This window comes from Phalacrocorax aristotelis, chromosome 10, assembly GCF_949628215.1.
Source record: "Phalacrocorax aristotelis chromosome 10, bGulAri2.1, whole genome shotgun sequence".
Taxonomy (NCBI): domain Eukaryota; kingdom Metazoa; phylum Chordata; class Aves; order Suliformes; family Phalacrocoracidae; genus Phalacrocorax; species Phalacrocorax aristotelis.
The window spans coordinates 18,984,403-19,007,518 of NC_134285.1; the positions used below are offsets into that span (position 1 = coordinate 18,984,403).

General features: G+C 44.8%; 2 protein-coding genes across 10 annotated transcripts in view; one reads left to right on the forward strand and one right to left on the reverse strand.

Moving 5' to 3' along the window:
• On the forward strand, positions 1 to 11,560 carry ZFYVE19 (zinc finger FYVE-type containing 19). The gene is made up of 11 exons (XM_075105581.1): positions 1 to 326; positions 858 to 979; positions 2,803 to 2,856; positions 3,409 to 3,569; positions 4,667 to 4,812; positions 5,748 to 5,862; positions 6,428 to 6,637; positions 7,146 to 7,225; positions 7,942 to 8,052; positions 9,484 to 9,626; positions 11,039 to 11,560. The coding sequence occupies exons 1-11, from the start codon at positions 273 to 275 to the stop codon at positions 11,109 to 11,111; spliced, it is 1,269 nt and encodes a 422-aa protein (XP_074961682.1). The 5' UTR covers positions 1 to 272; the 3' UTR covers positions 11,112 to 11,560.
• Positions 8,894 to 23,116, reverse strand: part of PPP1R14D (protein phosphatase 1 regulatory inhibitor subunit 14D) — a 24,491-nt gene continuing 10,268 nt past the window's right edge. For 6 of the 9 annotated variants that reach the window (XM_075105590.1, XM_075105587.1, XM_075105589.1 and 3 more), the window contains 3 exons: positions 19,016 to 19,111; positions 18,772 to 18,804; positions 15,880 to 16,719 (listed from right to left, as the gene is read on the reverse strand). In XM_075105590.1, coding sequence (XP_074961691.1) covers positions 16,651 to 16,719; positions 18,772 to 18,804; positions 19,016 to 19,111 — 198 coding nt within the window. In that variant the 3' untranslated portion in view covers positions 15,880 to 16,650. Of the gene's footprint in view, positions 9,698 to 12,812; positions 15,272 to 15,762; positions 15,847 to 15,879; positions 16,720 to 18,771; positions 18,805 to 19,015; positions 19,112 to 23,116 lie in introns of those variants that run through there. The other 3 variants (XR_012662539.1, XR_012662540.1, XM_075105583.1) reach the window with 3 other exon arrangements.

Below are 23,116 nucleotides of genomic sequence, written 5' to 3' on the forward strand. Positions count from 1 at the left end.
GGAGGAGGGCCGCGCGGGGGACTACAGCTCCCTTCGGGCCGTGCGCCGCGGCCGTGCGGGCGTCGTGCCATACCGGCTCGGTGCGTGAGGGGCGAGCGGGCGGTTTTGCGGCCTCCCCGTTAGTCCTGGCTCGCTGCCGCGCCCAGGTCTAAGAATGACCTTAAGGAAAGCGGCGGGGACACACACAACTATGGGGCTCGGCATAGGCCGGGCGCAGCGCCGTGCCTGAGCGCCGGGCAGGGCCCCGGCGGCCGTCGGGCTCAGGGAGCGCCATGGACAGCCGGTGTTGTGGGTGCGCGTCCAAGTTCTCTGTCTTCAAGAAAGAGGCAAGTCCGGCTGAGGGGGGCCGGGGGCGGCTGCGGAGCCCGCAGGGCCGGAGCAGGGAACCGGGAGTCCTGCCTCGCTCGGCGCCGGGGCACGCTTCGCCGCCAGCACTGTGGTACCGGCTCACGGGGCTCTCGTGGGGACTCCGCCTTTTAAATCTGTGCCATCACTGCAAAAAGGAAAGTCCTCATTAGATCTCATCTCTCTAATCGAATATTCGGTCGTTGTCTCGGAGAATTCCCCCACACACACACTTTATTGTACTTTATTATACTACAGAACAAAATGGTGTCTCTGCTTCTAGCAGGGGTTATGTGTTGGCGCTCAAAGGCTCTCGAGAGGCTCCGTATCTTCAGCAGCAGCTAATGATACAGTTCTCTTAAAAAACCGGCGTAACCCCAGCGTTACCTTAGGGCACCTTGGTATGGCGTGGCTCCCGCTGCCAGGAGGATCCCTCCGGCCAGCAGCAGCAATGAGGCGTCTATAGCGACTAGGGGAAGCCCTGACATGCCCCTCTCTGGTGTCTCTCGCAGCACGGATGCAGGAGCTGCGGGCGGTTGTTCTGCTCAGGTTGCCTTAGATTCAGCGCTGCCGTTCCCCGCTGTGGAAGCGCTCAGCAGAAGGTGTGCAAGCAGTGTCACGGAAAACTAACCGGGTAAGATGGGAGCGTTTCTTTGCCCAAAAACAGCGTCCTGCTTGCTTTCTTCATTTTGCGTCCTAATGTTGTGTTGCAGATTTCTGCATGAGAGCTGTGCCTTGCACTTGTACATGCACGCTGCCTGTACCCTGGAGTGTCAAGCTGGGCTGTTACTGCACAGCTCATGCAGCAGCAGTTCAGTCCAAAGAAAGGAATCGGGATTTGTGAGGCTGTTCTCTATGGTGACAGAGTAGTCTGGAAGAACCAGGTTTAAATCTTCACGGATGGACACTGAATGTGCATATCTTAGCTAGATGAGACCAGGTTAAGCCCCTCTGTTATTGCCCATAAATCTACACCCCTTTAAAAGCGCTGGCAGGCTTTTCAGATGTGCAGTAGTTGAACGGCCTGAGAATAAGGTGTTTGAAGTGTTATTGCCTCTGAGGGCAAACAGCAACACAAACCCTCGCTGAGGAGGGATCTCTGCTATGTGTATCCTGAAGACATAAAATTTTGTAGCATAAAACGAGTTTGCTTTAAAAAAAAAATTGCAAACATAACCTGTAGATTGCCTGTTGAAAACAAAAAAAGATAATTAGTAGCAATATGGGTTATACACATGAACAAGTAACACAAGTGTATGCCAGAACCTTTCTCAGCCAATTCTTCTGTGTCCTTTTCCTTCTCTTGCATTTCTCTTACCTCTCTTCCTCACTTCCCTCCTATAGCAAGGATTTTTTACCAGCGAGTGGGGAATTTTCTGCCTCTGCAGGTGTCTAAAGGAGAAGGGCCTCTTGTTAGCAGAGGTCTTCATTCCAGAAGCAGTGGCTCATGAAAACAGTGTGAGCAATTGACGGTGAAAATACAGTATTCAGTCTTTCCATTTTGAAATTTTCTGATTTCTCGTTATAATTCCAAAGACATTAAGAAAACAGGGCAGCCTTTTTCCATGTTTCTTTTGGGTTTTTTTCTCATCTCTTTAATATCAGTACTATAGAGTTCCAGCAGGAAAAAAAAATCCTCCCTGACTGGATAGCAGGTGGTTAATACGCATAGGCTGCAGCTCTGTAAGCTGCATGTGGTGGTGTTCTTCATGCAAATAGCTTTCAGAACTGAAACTTTAGAACCGGAAAGTGGTCCAACAATGTTGCATTTTTTCATTACTATAAAGGCCTTAGCACAGCACAGATGTGCTTGTAGCTGTGACTTGTAAGAATGAATAAAATTAATATTTTATGAATAAAACTACCTTGCGTAAGTGCGTAGTTTAGCAGCTCAACCTGAATACAGCAAAGTAGAGGATAGTTACACAGGTTGCGTTTGTGCTGTGCTGTGTTCAAGTGTGCTAGAAGATTCTTGTCACGATACCAGTGGTTATATAATAATTTTGGTAACGTTTTGTTTAGCTTGTGCATTGTGTAGTTCTGTGTTTGTTGCATGCCACAGCTCCTTTCAGAGCGTTCTGCTGCATGGCAGCTTATTACACTGGGAGTCTTACCTAACTACTTTCTATCTGTTCTCTGAACGGAGAGGTGCAGGCTGTGGAAAGCAATGGTATTCAGCCCCTCCTCCTTTGGATCACCGGTGACCATATTAAATCACATTTTGTCCAGGTGCAAAACAACTGGACCAAAGGACTAGAAATGAAGTCCCCTGCTGTCCCAGGCAGCTATATTGTCTTAATCCCTTCCATAAGACAATCGCTCTCCATATTAATGAGGTTATGAAAGGGGCTGTATCAGGAGGTCAAGAAACGTGTACTGATTCCTCTTGAGTTGAGAGACTAGATGATTGCAGCATTTCAGGCTGAGTTCAGAGAGATCACTGGTTTTGTCTTCCAGAGAGCTATCTCAAAGCAGTTCAGCAAAATGGTCACCACCAGAAAACTACAAAAAGTGAGTTGCGCTTGCCAATCAGACGGTTGTTTCTGCTGCAGAGTAGCCTTTAGGGCCCTCATTCCTCTTCCCCTATAGAGACCAGCAAAAGCGGGGGTTGTGATGTGGGTATTTGCTTGTTCAGAGCTAGATTAAGGATGGGGATTTTGTTTTGTTGTTTGGGTTTACCATTTGTTTGGGGGTGGGGGGGTGGGTTTGGGGTGTCTGCTCTTTTGAACAGGCTCCTGAGGAGCCACATGCCTGCATTTATCTGTGACTGATCAGGGTTGCTCGGAAGCAGGAACCTGGTGGTGAAATGTTCTTTGTTTCCTTGCAAATGATGCCAGATGTGCTGCTTCTGTGAGCTAAGGTTTTCATCACTCTTATGAGTACATCATTGTGCTGATATGGGGGAGCCTGATACAGGAGGGAGTGGTTTTTGTTCTGTTCTACACTGACATCCTTCAAATAGCCTTCTTGAGTTCACAGAGGTTGTTTTCTTATCTCAGGGTTTAAAACTCTGTTCTCAGCCATCATGTCTTTTTTTTCCATGTAACATTTTTCGTGTAACAGGCGTGTGGCAGCTTTTGAAGCTAAGCAAAACCAGCTGAAAGAACAACAGAAGGCAGCTGCAAAACTCCCAGGTCAAGCAGACTCCAGATACCAGGGGCTCTCAAAAGAGGATAGAGCTATTGCAGAGAGACTGGAGAGGCTCAGGGAAGAAAGGAAACCAAGTGAGTTTTGGAGGACAGCAGAGATACCTTGGGTGGGAATACTGCTAATTGGGAAACATGGAACCTAGAGGGAGAGGGAAGTCCTGGGCTTTCAGAGCCTGCCTTTTTAGGGAATTGGAGGGTTAAAATTGGACAGAGCATCCATGTCCTGCTGCCACAATGGCAAGATTCTACAATGATTTTAGATTAATATTCCAGTTTCTTTTTGCTTCTTGTGGTTTCCCTTGAAAGTGCTGCTCAGTTTTTGGGGCAGTATCTTACCTGTAAAATCACTCTCATTTTCCATTGTTTGGCGTAAAAGCCTGTGTCAAACCCAATAGAAGCAGAATGAAATAAGGGTCTTTGGCCAAACCTTTGCAGAAGGTTTCCTGCGTGTCATTGTCCTGGGCAGCAGCAGTGCCAGCCTCTGTGGGATTAATTTCTGGTCAGCCCTGCCTCACAGAGAAAAAAAGGACTCTTATCCCAGTCCACAGCTGTCAGGTTTTGGGACAGCCTTGTGGTGCTTGTGGGAGAATAAACTATTTAGAAAATGATATGTGGTCTCTGAAATGGAAAAAACACACTGCAAAGCGGTGACCTAATTATCATAGAATCATTTGGGTTGGAAAAGCCCTTCAAGATCGTCAGGTCCAACCGTAAACCTAACACTGCCAAGTCCACCACTAAACCATGTCCCTAAGTGCTGCATCTACATGTCTTTTAAATACCTCCAAGGATGGTGATTCAACCAGTTCCCTGGGCAGCCTGTTCCAGTGCTTGATAACTCTTACAGTGAGTAAATTTTCCCTAATATCCAATCTAAACCTCCCCTGTGCAACCTGAGGCAGTTTCCTCTCATCCTGTTATGTGACAGGGACAGTTTCAGTCTGATATGCCTAGGATTACATTAGGAGATGTGGGAGCAATGGACCATACTGCCTAAATGACACTTATTTCTCTGCCTGACCCTAGTATCTCAAGTCAGGGGCCGAGGGAGGTTTTATGCTCAGGTATTTGGAGTCTGATCCCAGAAAAATAAAATTTTAAGAAAAAAAATTTTGAACCCTTTGTTTTCAGTAACAGAGTGATCTCCTCCCTTGGGTTATTCTGAATTGCAGAGTCCATCCCTACTCAGGCTGAGATCGAATCTAGGCTGGCTGCCCTGAAGGAGGAATGCTGGAGACCTGTTCCATCCACACAGGAAATAGAGGACCGGTTGGCTGTCCTGCAGGGGAGAGATCCTGCTTCCGACGTTCCCAGACCTGTAAGCTCCCTCAGCTCTTTAGCCAGCAGTGTATTCTGAGCCGACGCAGTGACTGGTGTCGCAGCATGTTAGCTTTTCCTCAGCCTTTTTGTGGCCAGGTACCTCTCTGCAGAAACTTCCATTTCCTGTTAGTGCATTGCTCCAGCAGCAAATGGCCAGCCTTTACCAGTTCACTGCTTCAATCTGAATGCAGTATGTTCCTTTGTGTCAAATGTAGTTAATGTATTTATTTTTAACAATGGATGCTCTGTTTTTTCCTCTCAAGCCATTTGTATACCTAAGTGGTCTGATAATTTTTTCAGAGCTGTTTGTCTGTGTTTGGGGCTTATCAGCTCTACCTTCTGATTGTATCTTGTAGTTGTTACTGCATCCCAGCTGGGCAAAATCCTGTTACTTATTCCAGAAATGGAAGCACAGAGTGGTTAGTCTGAGATTGCAGAGGAATGAGTTGGATATATGCCTTGAAAGCCTGTATGAGTGATCTTGTCCCGGAGAAATAATTTCCTCATGCTCCTTTTTCAGCAGTGCTGCACACCCAGCTGTTAGAGACCTCAGCGGGGCTGAGGAAGGTGACAAGATCATGATTGTGACACCTGACAAGAGAAACTGGCTGGCACTGTTGAGAATAGCACTTTGTTTACATAGAAGGTTGTGACAGAGCTGGGGTTGGGAACCAGCAGCATGTACTCCTGTACATTCAGCACCCCTTTGCCTTGTTTGGGTGACTGCTTTTAGAGTTGTGCACATTCAGCACCTCTGAGAAAGGCCCTGAAAGTCTGATACTAGGTAATGGTAAGATGAGACTCTCAAGATCAGTGGATGCATCATTTTATGCTGCGCCCACCTAGGGTGATCTTGGTTACCAAACTTTTCCTTTGATTGAGTGTGCCACTTCCCTCTCATTTGCCTATTCCCATGCCCTCCTTGTTTCTCAGGTACACCAACCTCCCGATACCAGAAGTCTGGTCCAGCAGACAGATGACCTGTTAACTCAACTGTCTGAGGAAGTTGCCATTGATGCACATTACAGACCAAGAGTCCAGCCTCACGGTATCTATTTTGGCTTTGAAAGACCTGTTTCTGTCTAATAATGTACATGCTATAGTGAGAAGGGAATATGTGCCTCCCTGTCTAGCTTACAGGTGAGCTAGGTGTCCAGTTTGTCCTTATGTCCCCCTATGACTCCCAGATTGACCAAGAGCAGCCATCTGACTCCATACTGGGTCTCATTGTCTTTGCCTGGGAGATGGTTCCTTCTTCTCAGGGTTGTATTATTCAGATTGCTCCTGTCTGTTTCTCTAAGGTGACCCTTCCCTGGGGAGGAGCTGTTGCTACTCCTAACACACCTGCGCTCTGTTTCAAAACATCAGAATCTGGGATACCATTATCTTACTAGCTGTGGTGCTTTCTCTGTCATCTCACTGTATACCACAGATTAGCTCACTTTCTTCTCTACATGAAGAGTCCAGATCCTACTGTGGCATGCCTTCTCCCATTATTTTCCAGATTAATGGAGAGCAGCAAGCTGCTCTCGTACCATTGCTTTAGTCATGTTGTCTGTGACCAAGGAACATTGCTGCTGAGTCACCAGCATGTTCTGTGTGTCTCTTTGCAGCTCTTAGTAGCCAAAGGTTGAATGATCTCAATAGGGAAAGTGAAGATTCTGTTTGCCCTACAAATCTGGACCCAAAACAGCTAGAGGAGGAGAAGAATAAACTTCTGGCAGAAGCTGCTGCTGAGCTGCGGGAAGAGAACACTAGGCAGGAAAAGGTCCTACAAGTTGCCAAGAGACTGGCAGTGCTTAGAGGCGAGGACCCAGAGAAAGGTGGGTAGCAGACGAGTACAGTGCCAAGAGAGGAACCAAGTTCCTGTGATAGATTAATTTCTTTTCCGAGAGGCATTAATCCATTTAATTCCTCTGTTCTGAAAGAAACAGACTGAGATTTTGTGTTATGTCTCTAAAGGCATATGGGCTGGTTCACCATGAAATCAGTGTGAAAGATCTTGGTTGAGGGTAAAGGCCGGAGCTGTAAGGTCAGACTGCTTTGTCTTGCACCATTATCTGAGATAATTCTAGCATGCTCTGGTGAGGTTAACAAAGCTTTTAAAAGCAAAGCTCTGGTTTTGGTGGGGATTTTTTTCCTTCCCTCTTCCAATATTAAAAACAAACAGTAATGCCCTTTCTGAGGGGCCCCCCTCTGAAGAGGATCTGTCTGTGCCAGAGCCAGAATTTCAAAGCCAGCTCACTCCACAAAGGGTTGTCTCTGGCACATAAGTGGGGACAAGGTTTGAGGCAGGCGTGGGTTACAGTCTCCTGTCTCTTGCTCCTGCAGTGACACTGGAAACCTATGAACTCCCTGACAGTGATGAGGAAGTGGCTGAGGAGGAAGCCATTCGCAGAGTGCTAAAACAGGTCAGAAGTGGCAGCTGTGGCCTTGTTTATCTTCCTTTCAATTATTGCTGGTATGCATGTTACCTGGTGAGCATGCAAATGATGTGTTGTTGTTCCTGGGCAGAGTTTCACTCCTTCCCTTCCTAGTGCTTTTCCAACAGGAGCTCCCATGGGCCTTTCAGCTACAGGCAATTGACAACATTACTTCTACTCTGTCGCATGGTCTTTCTCATTCATGCTTAATGGTGTGTGTCTCCTCTCCAGCCCCACTCTGTTGGTACTCCCTTACTTCTTGTTTCATTTTTTTCCCCCACTCAGCTAGAACATAGATGATGAGATGTGTGCTGTTTAGCACAGCTTGCGCCTAGATTTCTCTCTAAAATGTCTATGAATTGTCTTGCAGGCAGACACAAGCTTTCTGTGCTTAAGCTTCTGCCTGATTACAGATCACACGCGCGTGATTAGCGTGATGTTGAGGGTCTGCTGATAGCTGTGCTGCAAAGCAGAGTGTGTTATCTGAAGGCCCCTGCTGCTACACTGGCTGTACACACGTACACGCAGCGTTCAGAGCGCAGACAGAGCAAGCTCACATCTGTCTGGATAACACCAGATGTATTCAGGCTTGTCATCTCCTGTTACTGCACAAGAGCAAGGAGAAGGGCAGGAGGTTGAGAACCTAGGATAAAGCTCCCAGCTGTGTTTGAAACTAGAGACTTATTGCTTTCTGTTGTTACCAGCTCACAGAGGAAGCAGCCTTGGATGAAGCAACTGGATTCAACATTTCTCCAGATCAGACTACCCAGCCAGGACCCTCACAACAGAACCTGCCTAAGAAAGAAAAGCAAAAGGTGAGTGAGCTGCTCAGCATCTCTTGAAATGAACATGTTCCAGAGTCTTGGGAGAGTACAGTTCTGCAGCAAAAGTTTGGTGTAGCCTAGGCTTGATGCAAGGGGAAAAAAAAAAAAAACCAAACAACCAGCTTCTCTAGAGCAGACAAGCTGCGTGGCTTACGCAAGGCTGACCAAGCCTGAGCACAGCTGAGTGTCACCCTTGTAGTTTTAAAAGGAATTGCTCCCTGGAATACAATTCCTTTCAGGCTGGCTTTCTGCTGAATGGGATGGTGTCCTCTAAACCAGGAGAAGTTAGTGTAGACCTCACAAGATGGATATTAGAGAAGGGATTTTTAACTCTGCAATATAATTAGACCAAGAAGGCCACAGTCTGGTACCATACAGCCTGAACCAGAGTAAGTGGGAGGCTCGCCATTGCTTTCAGCATTCAGAATAGAACCTCAAGATAGTAATTGACTGTCTGTGTTGTCACATAATGTCAGAGGAAGGAATTAGTAACAAGATATCCTATGCTCAGAATGGATTCCAGCCTACTATGGAAATACATACACCTTCTCTAATGTATATTATGAGAATTAAATGGACCTGTGACTCACAGACACCTGACAGGCCTGTCCCCAGTGGAAGAAATTATTTAATTGTAAGCACTATTGAAAACATCCATCTCATAGGTATGCCACCTTGCGTTTCTGGGATTACTGATGTAAAAGATAGTGCCATCTTACTGCTGTTGTGTTAGGGAAGCTGCCTTTACCAGTGTCCAGGCACAGTGTCCCAGTGTGTATATGGCTGTTAAGTTCCACAAGAGTTCTCTGTAAAGCAAGAGGAGACTATAGATGGCTTTTTGGATAGATTTTAGATTATAATTTCAAAATATCTTTTTGGCTCAAGCTCAGGTACAAATCAATAGTAGGGGCCTTTTGGCAAACCACTTCCTTTGTCCCTCAGTTTTTTTTTTGGTAACAGGGAGAAAACAACCCCTGCACCTCCACATTGGTTTCCCTTCCCACATAACTGCTTTCAGTAAAACTGCTTGATCGCTCGCCTTTGCAGCAGGGATTGTCAGTCACTTGGTATTGTTTTGGTGCCTGCCAGAAGATATAGACTTCATGCCCTTAAGACAGTATGGACAACGTTGGTGTATATTGCTATAGACACTAAATGAGGGTGAATACCTGTTTACCTTCTGAGCAACATAGATTCACGAGCGAATGATAGGGAATACCTTGGGTTTCTATTTAACAATCTGGATACATATGGAGGCTATCCTTGGGCTCTGGGCAAGTTAACCTCACAGACTTAGGATCAACAGAGGGTGAACTACGAACTGTGTGACACGTCATTGTGGCCGTGATGCATTATGATGAAAGTCCTATATTGTCTCTGCTGGGATTTGAATTCTGTGTCTCTGTTTTCTCTGTGAATTAGAGCCAGACTCCAACCACCATACCTCTTGCCAGGGCAGACGACAGCGACGAGGATGAGTTACCCTGGTGCTGTATCTGCAATGAAGATGCCACTTTGCGCTGCCACGGCTGCGATGGGGACCTCTACTGCCAGCGCTGTTTTCAGTAAGTTTTGCAATTCCTCTTGGTCTGAGAGGCGGATCACAGGTAAGCTTGGCCGCTTTTGTTTGTTCTTGCTGTTGGGCAGAAAAGCAGGCAGTAGAAGGGAAGATTTGAAGAACCGAGGTCTGAGTTGTTATGGAAATACTTTGTGCAATCAGTACTGACCCCAGGCTTCAGGGACTAAACTGGTCCTATGCAGAAATGTTCTGTCTGTACTGCTCCAGTGCATGTGTGGGCACACTGCCTCAGTGTTCTCTGGAGCAGCTGATGTGCTGCATTGCGTGGGATGGGATAAGCAAGACCATTGTTCAGTGACTTGGCTTGTTAATGACATGGAGGGATGGTCTGGGCTGGATTCCCATAAGAGGGGCGATCAGATAGTATATATTCCAGAGGCTTTCCTTAGGTTGAGACTCTGCAGTCTTAAGCCATATTAAAAAAAAATCTTTGAAATATGTACGGGTAAACATTTTTTTCCTCAGGAAGGCCTTGCAGCAGCTTTAGTCTTGGTTCTTAAACATCTGTACCTTGATTTTTTTGACAAAAAAGTTGCATGTCTCAGATTTGGAGGGTTAGTTCCTTTGAATACAAAAATATTCTTCACAGCTTGTGTGGCATCTCTTTTTCATGCCTCAAAAGTATTGGGTAGTTAGCTGGGTTCTCAGGTTAGTGCTAGATGACATTTAGACAACAGGATGCTAAGAATCTGCTTGGGATAATAAGAGATGCTTTTGTGTATATTCTCTCATTTTCTGCAAATGGCTTTTGTAGAGAGATGGAAATGGAGTGGGGGAGAACATATGAAAATGGTAAGAAAACGTATGAATGGCAACTTTAGATGATTAAAACCAAAACAAACAAAAGTATCAGACAGCAAACATCAGTAAAAGCAGAAGCAGCAGTCTGGCAGGTGAGTGTGTGTGTCAGTTGCATGCTGCAGATGCAAGCATGTGCCTTACTCAACATTACCTGCTCCTAAGCATGGTTAAGACAGCTGCCAAAACATTGCATTTTAGCCACAATGGTTATTTTTTCAGAGTTGTGTGGAGCAGACGGTCATTTTTACTGCTGTCATAGGAGTTGCTAATGTGCCTGGGAATCCCAGACACGGTGCTGAAAATGAGCCATAAGTTACATGAATCTCTCAAAGAGGGAAAGAGACAGAAGGACCTATTCTGATTTCCCATTCAAGCAGGCGAGGATGAGCAGACCTTTCCAGAAAGCATCTCAGAGGTTTCTGTTACAAGTAAATATCTTAAGTAGTCAGTCCATGTGGCTGCCAGTTGGGTCCTTACAGCTAACCCTTGGGATAGATTTCTGGTTAAGGGCTGCTGGGAGACATCTTGTGCTGCGGTTAAGGGTGAGTTCCCTGCCTGGGTGTTTCCTTCTAAACGCACTTTGTGTTTGCTCCTCAGGGAAGGCCACGATGAGTTTGACCTGAAGGACCACCACACCTCCCACTATCATCTTCCTTGCAAGCAGAAGTGATCACACTCTTCATGGGCAGAAAAGAAGATGGAGAATGGGAAAAGAGAGGGGTTGGCCATATGGGAAGAGTCCGAGTGGATTTGCAGCCAAAATGGGTGATGTTTTGGACAGTTAAAGGATGTGCTGTAATCTGAGAGAGGCTTGGAGGGCGTGTGACTTTGCCCTCACAAATACAACCACAGAAATGCAGGGTTTGCTGTGCATGCTTGGGGATAAATGAGGACTTGATATGAGGAGGTGAATATGAGTCTGTAAATACAGATGGTAAGGCAATGTGGGCAGCAGTGAAGATGTGTGTTTAAGGCAGTACTGATTGGCTGATAAGTAACTCCCCGCTTTTGCTAACAGCTTACAACAGGCAGCAAAGCACTTTGCGCTAAGAAAACTGTCTATGTCGTGATCATGTGTATGATGAGAACTTCCAAAGCATAATAAAAATATTTATGGAGGCCTGCGGTTAAATTCTCTCCTGGAAATGCCTGATAACCCTTTAAAAGTGTTGCCCTCTTATAATGGTATCAGTCTAGTGGTAAGTGGCTTAGGGAAAGAAATGAAGGTTCATGAGTCATCAAAAGTGTTTCTGTGGGGTGGCTGGAAAAGCTGCAGGGGCTATTCTGCCATGACGACAGTGCTGCTCACGTACTTGAAATGAAGGATGCTTTGTGATGCCACTGATGCACAGCGCTGTGATCTGCAGTGCTGTGCTGAGGTTCCATGTGGTCTGTAAGAGCAGCATGTCAGTCTGGAAGAGTTGTGTGTTAGTCCGAAAGCAGGGTTTGGCTGTTTATTATTCGCTCTGCTGGTAGGATAAAAATGTTACCTGTGTGATGCTCTTTATCTGGCTATGAGAGAAGCTCAGTTTAATACAGTCATATGACTCCCTGGAGACAGTCCATATGCAAGTGGCACTTGCCAGTGACCAAAGCACCTAGAATTGCTTCAAATACCCCACTAAACTTGCCCTAAATTGGCTCTAAAATCCCATCAGGATGAGCTCTTCCCAGGATTATAGTGTGACTTCTGAGACAGCTCTCTAAGGTTGACAAATTCCAATGGCAAAAAAATCAAGGATTTGCCTTTGACAGGGAGTTTCCAATGAATCTTGCCTGTCTGGTTTGACACTGCCACTCCCAGCTGCCTGCCCTGCCCCTGTGCTTAAGGTCACTGCCTCTGTAGGTGAGTTGATAATATAGTGTTTGCCTGCACCTCAGCCACCCCTGGGCAGAGCACAGCAAATAAATTAAACTACTGCTGAAGACAGGTTTGTGCTAAGATGCTGGACTGGACCAGGCCCTTCAACACAAACCTGTATCAGACAATGTAGAAGAGTAATACTGCAGGTTAACACACTAAAAATTGTAAGTGTATCCAGCAGTGCCATCAAACACTTTGTTAGGTAAGGGTGGCAAAACCTGACTTTTGTGGAGGATCTTCTTTCTCCTGGCAGTCCTTGCTTCACCACTGCCTGTCTCTTTGGGACAGACAGGAAAACTACTTGAGTTGTTCTGATGAAAGAGCTCACAATGAGCCCTGTGTTACACAAAATTTAAGTAGAGAATTACTGCCCTGAGAAGCTTGCAGTCTTAAAAATGAAACAAAATGCTGTTCTGGTTCTGTGTGATTGTAGGAATGACGCTTTTTCATTCCTATTGGACCCAGGTAATTATGGGCAATTGTGTCTTAAAAATGGGCAATTCTGTCTTAAGTTAAATCCTTTGTGTTTTGTATGTACAGAAGATGCAAATACCTGTTCTTATGTATTTTCTAACATTGAGCCACTCTTTTGGGCTTCAGCCTGTGCCCTTTCTAAGCAGTTAGTAGGCATTTTAATCCTTGCTTTACAGCTGGTTTCTTTTTCCTTTTTAAATATTTTAGCGTGAGCTGGTGTGCTGCTTGCAACATTTTGAATGCTTCATCAGCCACAAACAAACCTTGAGCTCCTTGTGCAGTTAGGCAGCCTACGTCTTGCAAGCCCTGCCCTGTTCACACCACATCAGTAGTAAAGGAACAGATTACAGCCGGAAGCAGTTTTAGTTTCCCAGATTGGTTTCTGTGGGGTCATCCCAAGGAATCCAGGAACGCACCCAACCCAATACCTGAAATTGAACTTAGTCATACATGGAAGCCTCTTCAGTCATACACACACACACACGCTGATGCTTTCCCTGCACCACTAATGGACATTTTTGTGGCTGCAGAGCTTTCTGCATGTAATTGGCCATTTTAGTGGCAGCCCAATCACTTTCTCCTGAAAAGCCATTCCCACTGTAGCTGTTGCCTCAGTGACTTCTATGCAGGAGGGGTAGAAGGGGTATCTAGATCAGCTGTCTGTAGGAAGCAAACCTAGCTGAATCTGTTATTATGAAAGAGGAATGCTGTGTGACCTTTAATTGGGCAGTGCACTTTTAGCCGTGTTGCTTACTCCCTGTCCTCGTCTTTGAAAAGGTGCTGGTAAACAATCAGTTCCTGACAGGCCAGATCAACTTCAGCCATAGCCATTCAAGGACTGAAGAGAGCTTGGTCCCTTCGAGAGAGAGAAATCAGCTTATTTGCTTCTGTCTTTGTAGCATGCCATGAAGGCACAAGAAGATTTTCTTTCCCTCTCAAAACGTTTTGCATGTGAACTGTCAAATGTAGGTTCCACCCCAACAAGAATTCGAAATCACGATAACACAAGACTGAACTCAGATTAGCTTACAAAAAAGGGTCTCAGCTTAGTTAAACTGCATGAGCATGCACGTTGTCAAATCCTGTAATATGGTCATGTGTCCAAATGTAGCAGCCAGAATATTTTTAAAGGCATTGTAAATGTTGATCATAACTAAGGGAAAAATGCAGTAAAGGTTATTTTATATACCTTCGTAAACCTTCAGTTAGAAAAGCACATGAACTTTCATACATTCTCAGTTATCTTGGTATAATCAAGAGGGCAAAGTTCCTTTGAAGAAACATTCTTACATGGTATCTGCGTACCAAACATTATAGCTTTATGCTAGTGACAGTGTTAAGAAACAGCAAAGTTAACTGGAAGCTGTTTGTAAAAAGCAAAAATGAAAAATTTAGTCTAGCCTTATGGTTTAGGCTGAGAACAGCCAAAAAGTAAATAAAAGCAAGTATGATTTACTATTAAGTACTAAACAAAACGAAGTTCTCTAAAAGAAGTTCTCTGAGTGCACCAGTGAGTTGAGAAATCATCTAGCACTGGCTACATCTTGTCTTGCCCCTATGATCACACTGCTCATTTGAGGTGCTCTCATAGGGTAGCGACGTCCTTATGTATCAGAATCAACTGCACATCACAGGGGCTGCAGCTTAGCCCTCTGCTACTTTCAGAATAAGCACAAAGACAACTCGGTCAAGCAGAGTTTCGAGAACCTGCTTTTTCCTGGGTTCTAACAACGTCTGCCTTAAAATGTAGACAAAAATTCTCTTTGCATCACTCCATACTGAGGGAATACAGAACAATGCCCAGGGTGGAGAAAATCTATCTCTCAGGCCAGAGGAGAGGCGTCTCAGATCTTTATGCTGTCGCAGCTCAGCTGAATAAAACAAACCCTCCTGGTAGGGTACATAATTAATCTGGACTCCTGTGCACTACTGTACTGCAGCTAATTACAGCTCCAGTTTAGGATGCTTAGCTCATGGCCTGTCCACCTAGAGCTTCCACCTGAAATTCTGTTTGAACCTAGTCTGTTTTTTTAACACTGCTGCGAGTTCTTTGTCAGTGTGCTGCTCTCCTTTCTCGTGGGGGTGATACACAAGTCCTAGCAGGTGTGAATCCATGAGCAATGCCAGATCTACAGCCAGTGCAGCGCTGGATTTAATTTTGCTGTTATTTTACTTACAAAGTTGAGCTTTCAGGAGGGCAGGCGTGTCCTATTAGCCCCTTCCTAAGCCAAAAATGGCATATCCCTAGGGCTACCATAAATATATATGGACCTGTTAAAGAAAGACCATTTCTCCAACCTACTGGGTGAGGCTTAGACCTTCTTGGAGCAGCCTTAGGATGCGGTATGTGCTGCATGGCTTGCTAACTTGCAGGTGGCTGTCGCATACAAGAACAGCATGTGAAGGTAAGCAAGCCCTTACACCATAGTTGTTCCTGCAGCTTGGATTTTGTCCTCTCAGAGATGTGCACAGACCACAGTTCACTGACACCTCTACTGGAAAATAGGAGGAAGCAAAAGGTAATGGTTGTCACCCTGTTACTGATAAAGATGAAAACACTAATATATAAGATATTATTGGTCCAGCCCAAGAGTTCTTGCTTGTCTTTGTTAGCTAACCTGCATGTCCCTTTTGTTCCAGAGTTGGCCCCTTCTGTCTCTGTCTGACAGAACACATACTCAAAAGCTAGCCTTGAACATCCTGGTAGATAGGAGACCCTCTGGATGTGACTCAGCAACTCATCCCTTCGTGTCTGAGTGGCAGGCATGAGAGCATAGGGGCAGGATACAGTGTGAGAGTCTGCTCTGCCTAAGCAATCAGCCTCTATTTGCTTATTTCCTAGCCACATGTGTCAAGTTACTGACTTGCCGAGAGGCTGGATGTAGTTTCCTCTGTATTTTTCCAGCCGCAAGTTAGTTGTAGCCAGAAGAGTTTGTGCAGCAAAACAATGTGTCCTACTACACTTCTCATTTGTGAGACTTACCTGTCTGTAAAAGACTCGCTCCAAGATGCTCCCTGCAGGGAAATTGGGAGCAGGTATTTTTTCACATCAGTTTTTCTTTAGTGTCTAAAAAGAGAGCAAAAGCAAGCAGTGCACATCTGTTTTTCTCTGTTTTAATATACAAAATAAGCATTTTTCCAACATGCTTTTAAACGAGAAAAATCATTCCCAGACCTTGCTCCTTTAGAAGACACTTCTAAATCATTAAGTCCTAAATTCCACAAAAAAGGAAAACCAATCTCTCTTCCATTAGCCTTAGCAGCTGTTTCACTAACTTCCCCTTAAGTAGACCAGATGCACTCGAACGTTTTCCTTCCGTCCTACTGTATATTTTCTGTCCAACCTTCATGAATAACAGAGGGTTAATACGACTTACGAAGTACATGCAATGCTGTAGAGTCAGGTACAGCAGTAACAGGCAGGCGATCGCAGCTGGGTCCCAGACAGAGTGAAACAGCATGTAGCTTAACAGTAACTGATCTTCCATGTCGATGCATGAGTGATAACCAATGCCTTGTTTTCCTTGCAGTGGACAGAAAGAAAGAAGTCGTGATGAGCTCCTGGGAGTTGTATTCAGTGGTCCTCAGCCAGCATGGAAATTCCTAGAAGAAACAAAAGGAAGGACATCTTGTCCTGTTCCCCAGGTTAACATGCCCTTTAAGAATCAGGAAAATGTACGATCTAGTTCTCTGCTGTATGCGTAGACCTGGAAGGAGTCAAGACTTCAAACCACTGGTACAAAGTTCACAAACTTGGTGATGTTTCCCAATAATAGCAAGTCTTAAACATAGTCTGAAGTGATGTTGCTGATCCTGGTTTATGTGGGGAAGATACACATTTCCTTGTGACCAAAGTTCCATGTAGGCAAGATCATTTCTTCTGAGGATTAGTGACTCTCCGGAGGCCTTTCAATCGACTAAGCAATTCCGTAATGAAGTCCTATAATGAGAATTGGTTGAAGAAGGATGTCATGTTAATTCCAGTGCTTTCCAGCCCAAAGAGTACTATGGCGCTTGCATTATTCCCACATTTGCCTTTGTGTTAAGCAGAAACCAGAATTTTGACACGTATTGAGCAAATCTATCTTTTAGCTTAGGAAAGGAGATCTTTTGATGGATGAGAAGGGTCTAAAAGCCTCTCTACTTCCCTTCCCCTGTCTTCCTCTGGAGCAGCCATGTTGACTTTCTCCCCAGGAGCCAGTCTGCCCCTCTTCATCCCAGATACCTGCTTTTTCCACCTTGAGATGACCTCAGGATGCTGCTGTCCTCTGTTAGGTTCCACTGCTTCCTGTTGCCACCATAACCTCCTGCCCAATTCTGCTGCCCTCACAATCTAGGGCAAAGCAAGCTGTCCCTCTTGTTGAACCTGTAAAGCTCCATGTTGTAGATTGCAAACCATCTTGGAGCTGTGACAATTCTACAAGGAAGTGGCTGGCAGAGAAGAGGTGGAGCAAAACACATGCAGGACTAATGATAAACTGGTGCCGGGGTTGAGGCAGAGCAGATAGATGAGCAGTTAATGGAGATAAACCCGACTACTTTGCTGACACAGCCAAGGACTATGAACTAAACTGGACCATCTGGTTATTCCAAGCAGAAGCCGATGTGACTAGTGCAAACTTTACCCTCTACATGACAAGTAACATCACCATAAAGGAGTGTGCAACCTTTCTTCACCCAAAGAGGTAGCTACATGTCCTTGTAATTAGGCAAAGTCACTGGAAGTATTGCAGCTTGCTACCATTTGTGCTTTGGTGATCACTTTGGTGATCAGAGGTTGCCTGCCACAGCTTGCTCTGGAAGTGAATGCCTAGGATCATACGTACCTTTTCAAGTCAGTCCCTTCAGAGGAAACCAGTTTGTTTCCTTTGTCTGCTGTCTGCAAATAGGCTGCTGTGATCTTTCGAAGGGACTGTATTCAAGATCACCAGGGTGAAAGTACATATTTTTGCCAATGGGGCAGCAGTATCTGTAGGTAGCAAGTACCATGCTGTCTGCAAGACACTTTCATGGCTCCTGAATCAGTAGAGCAAACTCTTTTCAGTTATCTCCCTGGGAATGTGGGGTTCTTGCCTGAGATCTGAAATTCAGACACTCTGAAAACTATTTCCCTATTGCCAGCCTTGTCTGCTGAACCCTGCTAGGAGAGTATCTGTAACGATTGCTACAGCTGAGTTTCATTTCGATGATGGTTGTGCATCCACCTCATTTTCTGTATGTTCACCACTGCACAGCTACATAGGCTCAGCAAGAGGTGGAGACTGATGAACGATGTCCAAGCACAACGTTCACATGCAATGCATGTGACTGAAGCAGTGATGGGGGACCCCATTTTGCATAGGTGGGCTGTGCAGTGAAGGCAGTTGCTGTGTGGTGCCTGCACTACACTGCAAAGTATTGGGCTCCACTCCTTCGGGCTTTGTGACAGCTTGTGCGATATCTTTAACTCTCTAACTCAAAACCAGTACTTGTAAAGTTCACATGGAAAAACAAACGTGTAAAACTAACTTACGTGGCCACTGCTCAACAGTTATCTGCCTAATCCCATCTGAGGGCCATCCTACATCCTTGTCACTCATAACGCTAGCGTGGTTTAAGCTAAGAGTGCATTTAGTTAGCAGTGTGCAGGATGGTTTATGTGAGCCGTATCACTGTCTATGGCTTTTCTACACTGAGAATCAAATAGCAACTCAGCCTGGTCAACTTAGGATGTCCAAAACATGGAATGAACTTTCTTTGGTTGTAAAGCATAATTCCTTTCTTTGCTCCACTGCTCTGCCTTCAGCTCACCCATGTAGATTTATGGGTATTTTTCTAACACAGCAGAATAAAGTGGCAAACACCTCCCACTGGGAATTAAACAAATCTGCAGCATCATGGTAGGCACAGTAATATCTTAGCTATTCAGCCAAGCAGCAACAAAGACACACTCTCTAGAGCACAGTATAAGGGATACGTATATATACACGCACACTGGTGGTGCTTCACTCACCTCTGTTGGGCTGGAGCACTCATGGAGTATTTCCTAAAAACCAACGAGGAGTCATTTTAGTATTATGAGTTGACCTGTTCTCCCCCCCCTACAAAAAGGGCATATAATCTTACTACATTTGACAGGCTAAGGCACAGGGAAGCATCATGCAACACTGTGTACGCATATTCTATACTCCACACGCCACTACTTCTCTTTAAGAAGGAAGTCCCTACGTTATAGTCACCAAGTCCCTCTCTCTGACCTGTAGTTTTAATTTCTGTTCTTCATTAGGGACGTCCAGAAGATCTTCAAGATCAATTTGTGGTTCAGGAGCTGCTGCCTCTGTTTCCTCTCGTAGCTAAAAGGTAAAAAAAAATGCAGAGTTAATAAACCTTCGAACTTCTAAGAACTCTAAAGGCCATCTTTAAGAACTAAGCAGCTGGGAATGAACTAGTTAAATAGAACTATGCTGTGAAGTTGAGGTCAAAATACAAATCACCTCAAAATAAAGAAGTTCTTATAAAGAGGGTAAGGATTCCAGCCCCTTTGTGGTGTCTGCTACAGCCACACACCCTGATGTACACATTCTTCATCTTTTCCCACCTCAACACTTGATACCACTGCTCAGGGATCATCATCCACCACGGGAAGACCCTTTCAAGAGTATCCAACTACAACTGCCAACTGCAATACAACGTAAGCCAGCCTGGGACAATGCTCATCTATGAAGAGTGTGCGCAAGCACTCACCAAACAGAAATCCAGCAGGCTTAATCTTACAGAGGCACAACTAATACAAGGAGATTTTAGGCTTTTAGGCTAAAAACATTCACAGAGTTGGTATTTACGGCAAGGCTTTTTGCATTATTAGAGAGAAAAACAGTTATGCTTTTGAAAGGCCCAACTATTTTTCCAGCTTTCTAACAGACATGAGAGAGTTATAACAGTCTCCTTTAACATGAGGGACACCTCAAGCTTTGGTGATCGCAGTAATAATCTTGTAATGCATGGGGGTGTTAGCTGGAAACATATGTAAACTTGATCACAAACACACTTTAGCTCCGCATGTCTCTACAAGACTGTAAGGAAAGCAGGATGCGGTTTCCAGCGTATTTGTAAAATGAGTCTTTGACAACACAACACTAGTGATATTTTAACATAAAAATCAGCAGAATAAGTATACTGAGTAAACAGCGCAGTACCTGACTGCTGGGTAGCGTTTATGGATGTGTAAGTAAAATGTTAAACAATAAAGGTGATACTTACAGGAAAAAAAGAAACTTGTTCTGAGCAGCCTCTGATACCAAGCCAGAGAGGAAGTAGAAACCTTTGTTTGGCTTTGTTACGCAGATGACTTGACAATAATAAAACAGGCTTAACTATATTGTACTGTGACCCACACAGCATTTATTCTTAAAAGTAATAGTTTTCCTGTGACTGTTTAGACAACAAGTGTTGATCCATCCTGACTGTCTCTGGCTAGGAAGCTAAATAGGCCAGGAGGATGAGCCAGGATAGGAATTCCCTATGACTTTCTGGTCCTAGTATGGATGGTGTTCTGGCTTCCATGTGCAGGGAATCATCCTGAAAATCAAAATTGTCACCTGAGTCTTAGTTTTGTTGCAAAAATCTTAATGACAGTAAACAGCATAGCATTCACATTATCTGTATCATGTGGCGACGTTTGAACTAACCTGGCTGGCGTTTGAATCTGCAGTGCTGTTTGCTCTGACTCTGTCACACAGGTTTCTGGAAGTCACTGAGGGACACTGCGCTGCCAAGGGCAGGTGGAGCAAAGGAAGAAGCTGACAAAGAGGCAATGTGACAGAAGTCGATGGACCCAAGGAAGCCCAGACTAGCAGGGCTAACTAAATAGTCTTGCTACGATGCACAGAAGAGAGCAGGAGGACCTGCTGGACACCTGGGTGATTACAAGTAATTTACTGTGGCACATGTATTTATTTGAAAAGGTCCTATTTAACCCCCTGTTGTATCCTATTAAAAGTCTCATCAGAGACTGGCACAGCATCATGTTACGTAGTTCCTGGTAGCAAATCTCTTAGGTTGGCCCAAATACCCCAGGAAATTGGGAAACCTGTTGTGCTGGAGAGGTGCTAGCAAAGTCAATCCAATGGCAGTCTGTTCCTGTAAGGGCATGGCTGGATTTCTCATTTGTGCCTGCTGGGATTTTGTAGTAGAGAAAAAAAAATATCCCCTTTGGGCAGCCAGTCTGATGACAGTAAACAGCTAATTCTCAGAAACCCAGAAGTGATAATGTAACCTGACTTGTTTTTCTGACACCTTTACAAGTGTACATCTGTAGACTTGGGCAAGTAAGAGTAGCACACAGGGAGCCTCATCCTGGGTCATGTTACTGCTGCTACCAAGTGCTTCTCATCTATCTTGAGGAAAAAAAAAAAAACAAAAAAAAAAACACCAGATCCACAACCAAAACCTTCCCAAACCTTCCCTTTAAAACGGCAATAACTCCCCAAAGGGCAAGACATTCTGTTACTCAAAGCAGCAGCCATTCTGCCTGCTTATCTCTGGCAAATCTCAGCAGTCAGGCTGAGCTACCAAGTCCGGGGACAGTCCCTTAAATGCCAGTGCAGACGTGGTTGGCAAGCGACACCGTCACTGCCACTGTTCTTTTGGACAGCCTTCGCTCACTGGGACCACCACTCCAGCTCTTTGCAGGCGGGCTGCATTTTGTCTGTCTGACTTGATCTAGCGATAACATCTGCTCCTATGTGCTCCATATAATGTTTCATAATGCATTATCGAGAAGCCTTAGATACAGCTGAGAATTTATTACTATAATTTAGAAACAATAGAAAATAACTGGAAATTCATAATTAAGTCTTGAAGAGATTATGAGCTTTATCCTTTCTCATTTTTACTACGCAAGCTATAAAATTGTTTGGAAAGTCAAAGAATGTTTGTTAACAGAACAGGAGCAGTAATATGCTCATTTTCAGAGGAGCCATGCATTTGCAACAGAAGGACCTTCTTCTCCATATTTGTTTTCTGCTGCATAAATTAAACCAGAAATTAACTATTTTTTTCTCCCAACATGGCACGAGAGCCTGGTACGTTCCCACAAATATCAAATAGGAAACAGTCACATAGAAAATTATTACGATAATAATAATAAACGACAACAGAAATAATACAGACACCCTCAGAGACAGTTCCTGAAGTCTGGCTCTTCAGCTGTGGAGCTGACATCATTCTGTGGCTCTCAGGTGCAGAAAATCAGCCTGGGCAGACAAGAGTTTCTCTGTAGCATCATGGCATATAGCACAAAAATCGCCTTTCCTGGACTGTTTAAATATGTCCACTTCCACTGCTGATTGCAATTTGAAGCTGCTGATGCTCCGAGTGGAAGATTCTAAGCAATCATCAGCTCTTTTTCCCTTGTATCTCAAAAATGTGCTTAACACTGTGCTGGGGTGCAAATAAAACAGGGCAGAAAGGGCATGACAGTTCATTTAGTCCGTCCACATCCAGGACATGAATAAGCCGTTTTACACAATTTGTTAAACCTGTCTATGTCTTCTGTTGAAGATGTACTGGGTTGCGAGTCAGGAAAGCTATGTTCTCTTTACTGCACCAGCCATTGTCCTACAGTTAAAAGCAAAACCCTTAGTCAAGCTATTTAAATGGCTTTAAGACGATGATGTACAATGTGGGAAATACTTTCGCCTTTTTCTGTACCACACTCCAAAGGAGTTATCTCAAACATGGAAAAGCACTAACCCTTCCAAAGGCTCCCAGTGTAAGTGCCATCCATCTAAGCACAAAATATGAACAGAAGCAATACTACCAGGTTAAAATTTCAGTGTACCCAGCCAGTGCTGGAACTTGATTTAAATGTCACACCACCCTGCAGAAAAAGCATCATGTACCCTGCAACAGCTCGAGTAAGGCCTGGTGCCATTCACATGCTGGGCCTAGGCACTCCTGGATCTTTCTTAGTGGGACAGCTCTCAGGCAGGAGGAATTGAAGAGGGACTGCTCCTGGTGCAAGGGGAATCTCAGGCACGGAAGACAGCTCTGGGGATTTGTGAAGATGAAGGCGTAAGATCTCTACATTTGAGCATGTTTGGTTTCTTCTCTTTTTTCCCCTGCTGCCAGTGGCGCGCCCAGACCCTGCAGCTACAGGTACAGCATTATCCAGAGCATCTCATTCAAACAGCGTCTATAGCTACACTCCTGTGACCAAAAGGAACAAGGATACACTGATATCTCCAACCCAGCTAGCTTAGATACTGCTTGCAGCAAAGCCACTCACCACATGGGGCTCTGCAATAAGAAGCATCCTGGGTTTGTACATCTCTCCAGGTTCTGCAGCTCGCGGTGAG

What these genes read in the sequence shown, in the direction of transcription:
- ZFYVE19 (XM_075105581.1), top strand. Translation starts at nt 273, where the DNA reads ATGGACAGCCGGTGTTGTGGGTGCGCGTCCAAGTTCTCTGTCTTCAAG. An exon ending in CTAAGAAAGAAAAGCAAAAG is followed by an intron (nt 8,053 to 9,483) that starts GTGAGTGAGCTG and finishes TCTGTGAATTAG; the next exon opens with AGCCAGACTCCAACCACCAT. An exon ending in TACTGCCAGCGCTGTTTTCA is followed by an intron (nt 9,627 to 11,038) that starts GTAAGTTTTGCA and finishes TTTGCTCCTCAG; the next exon opens with GGAAGGCCACGATGAGTTTG.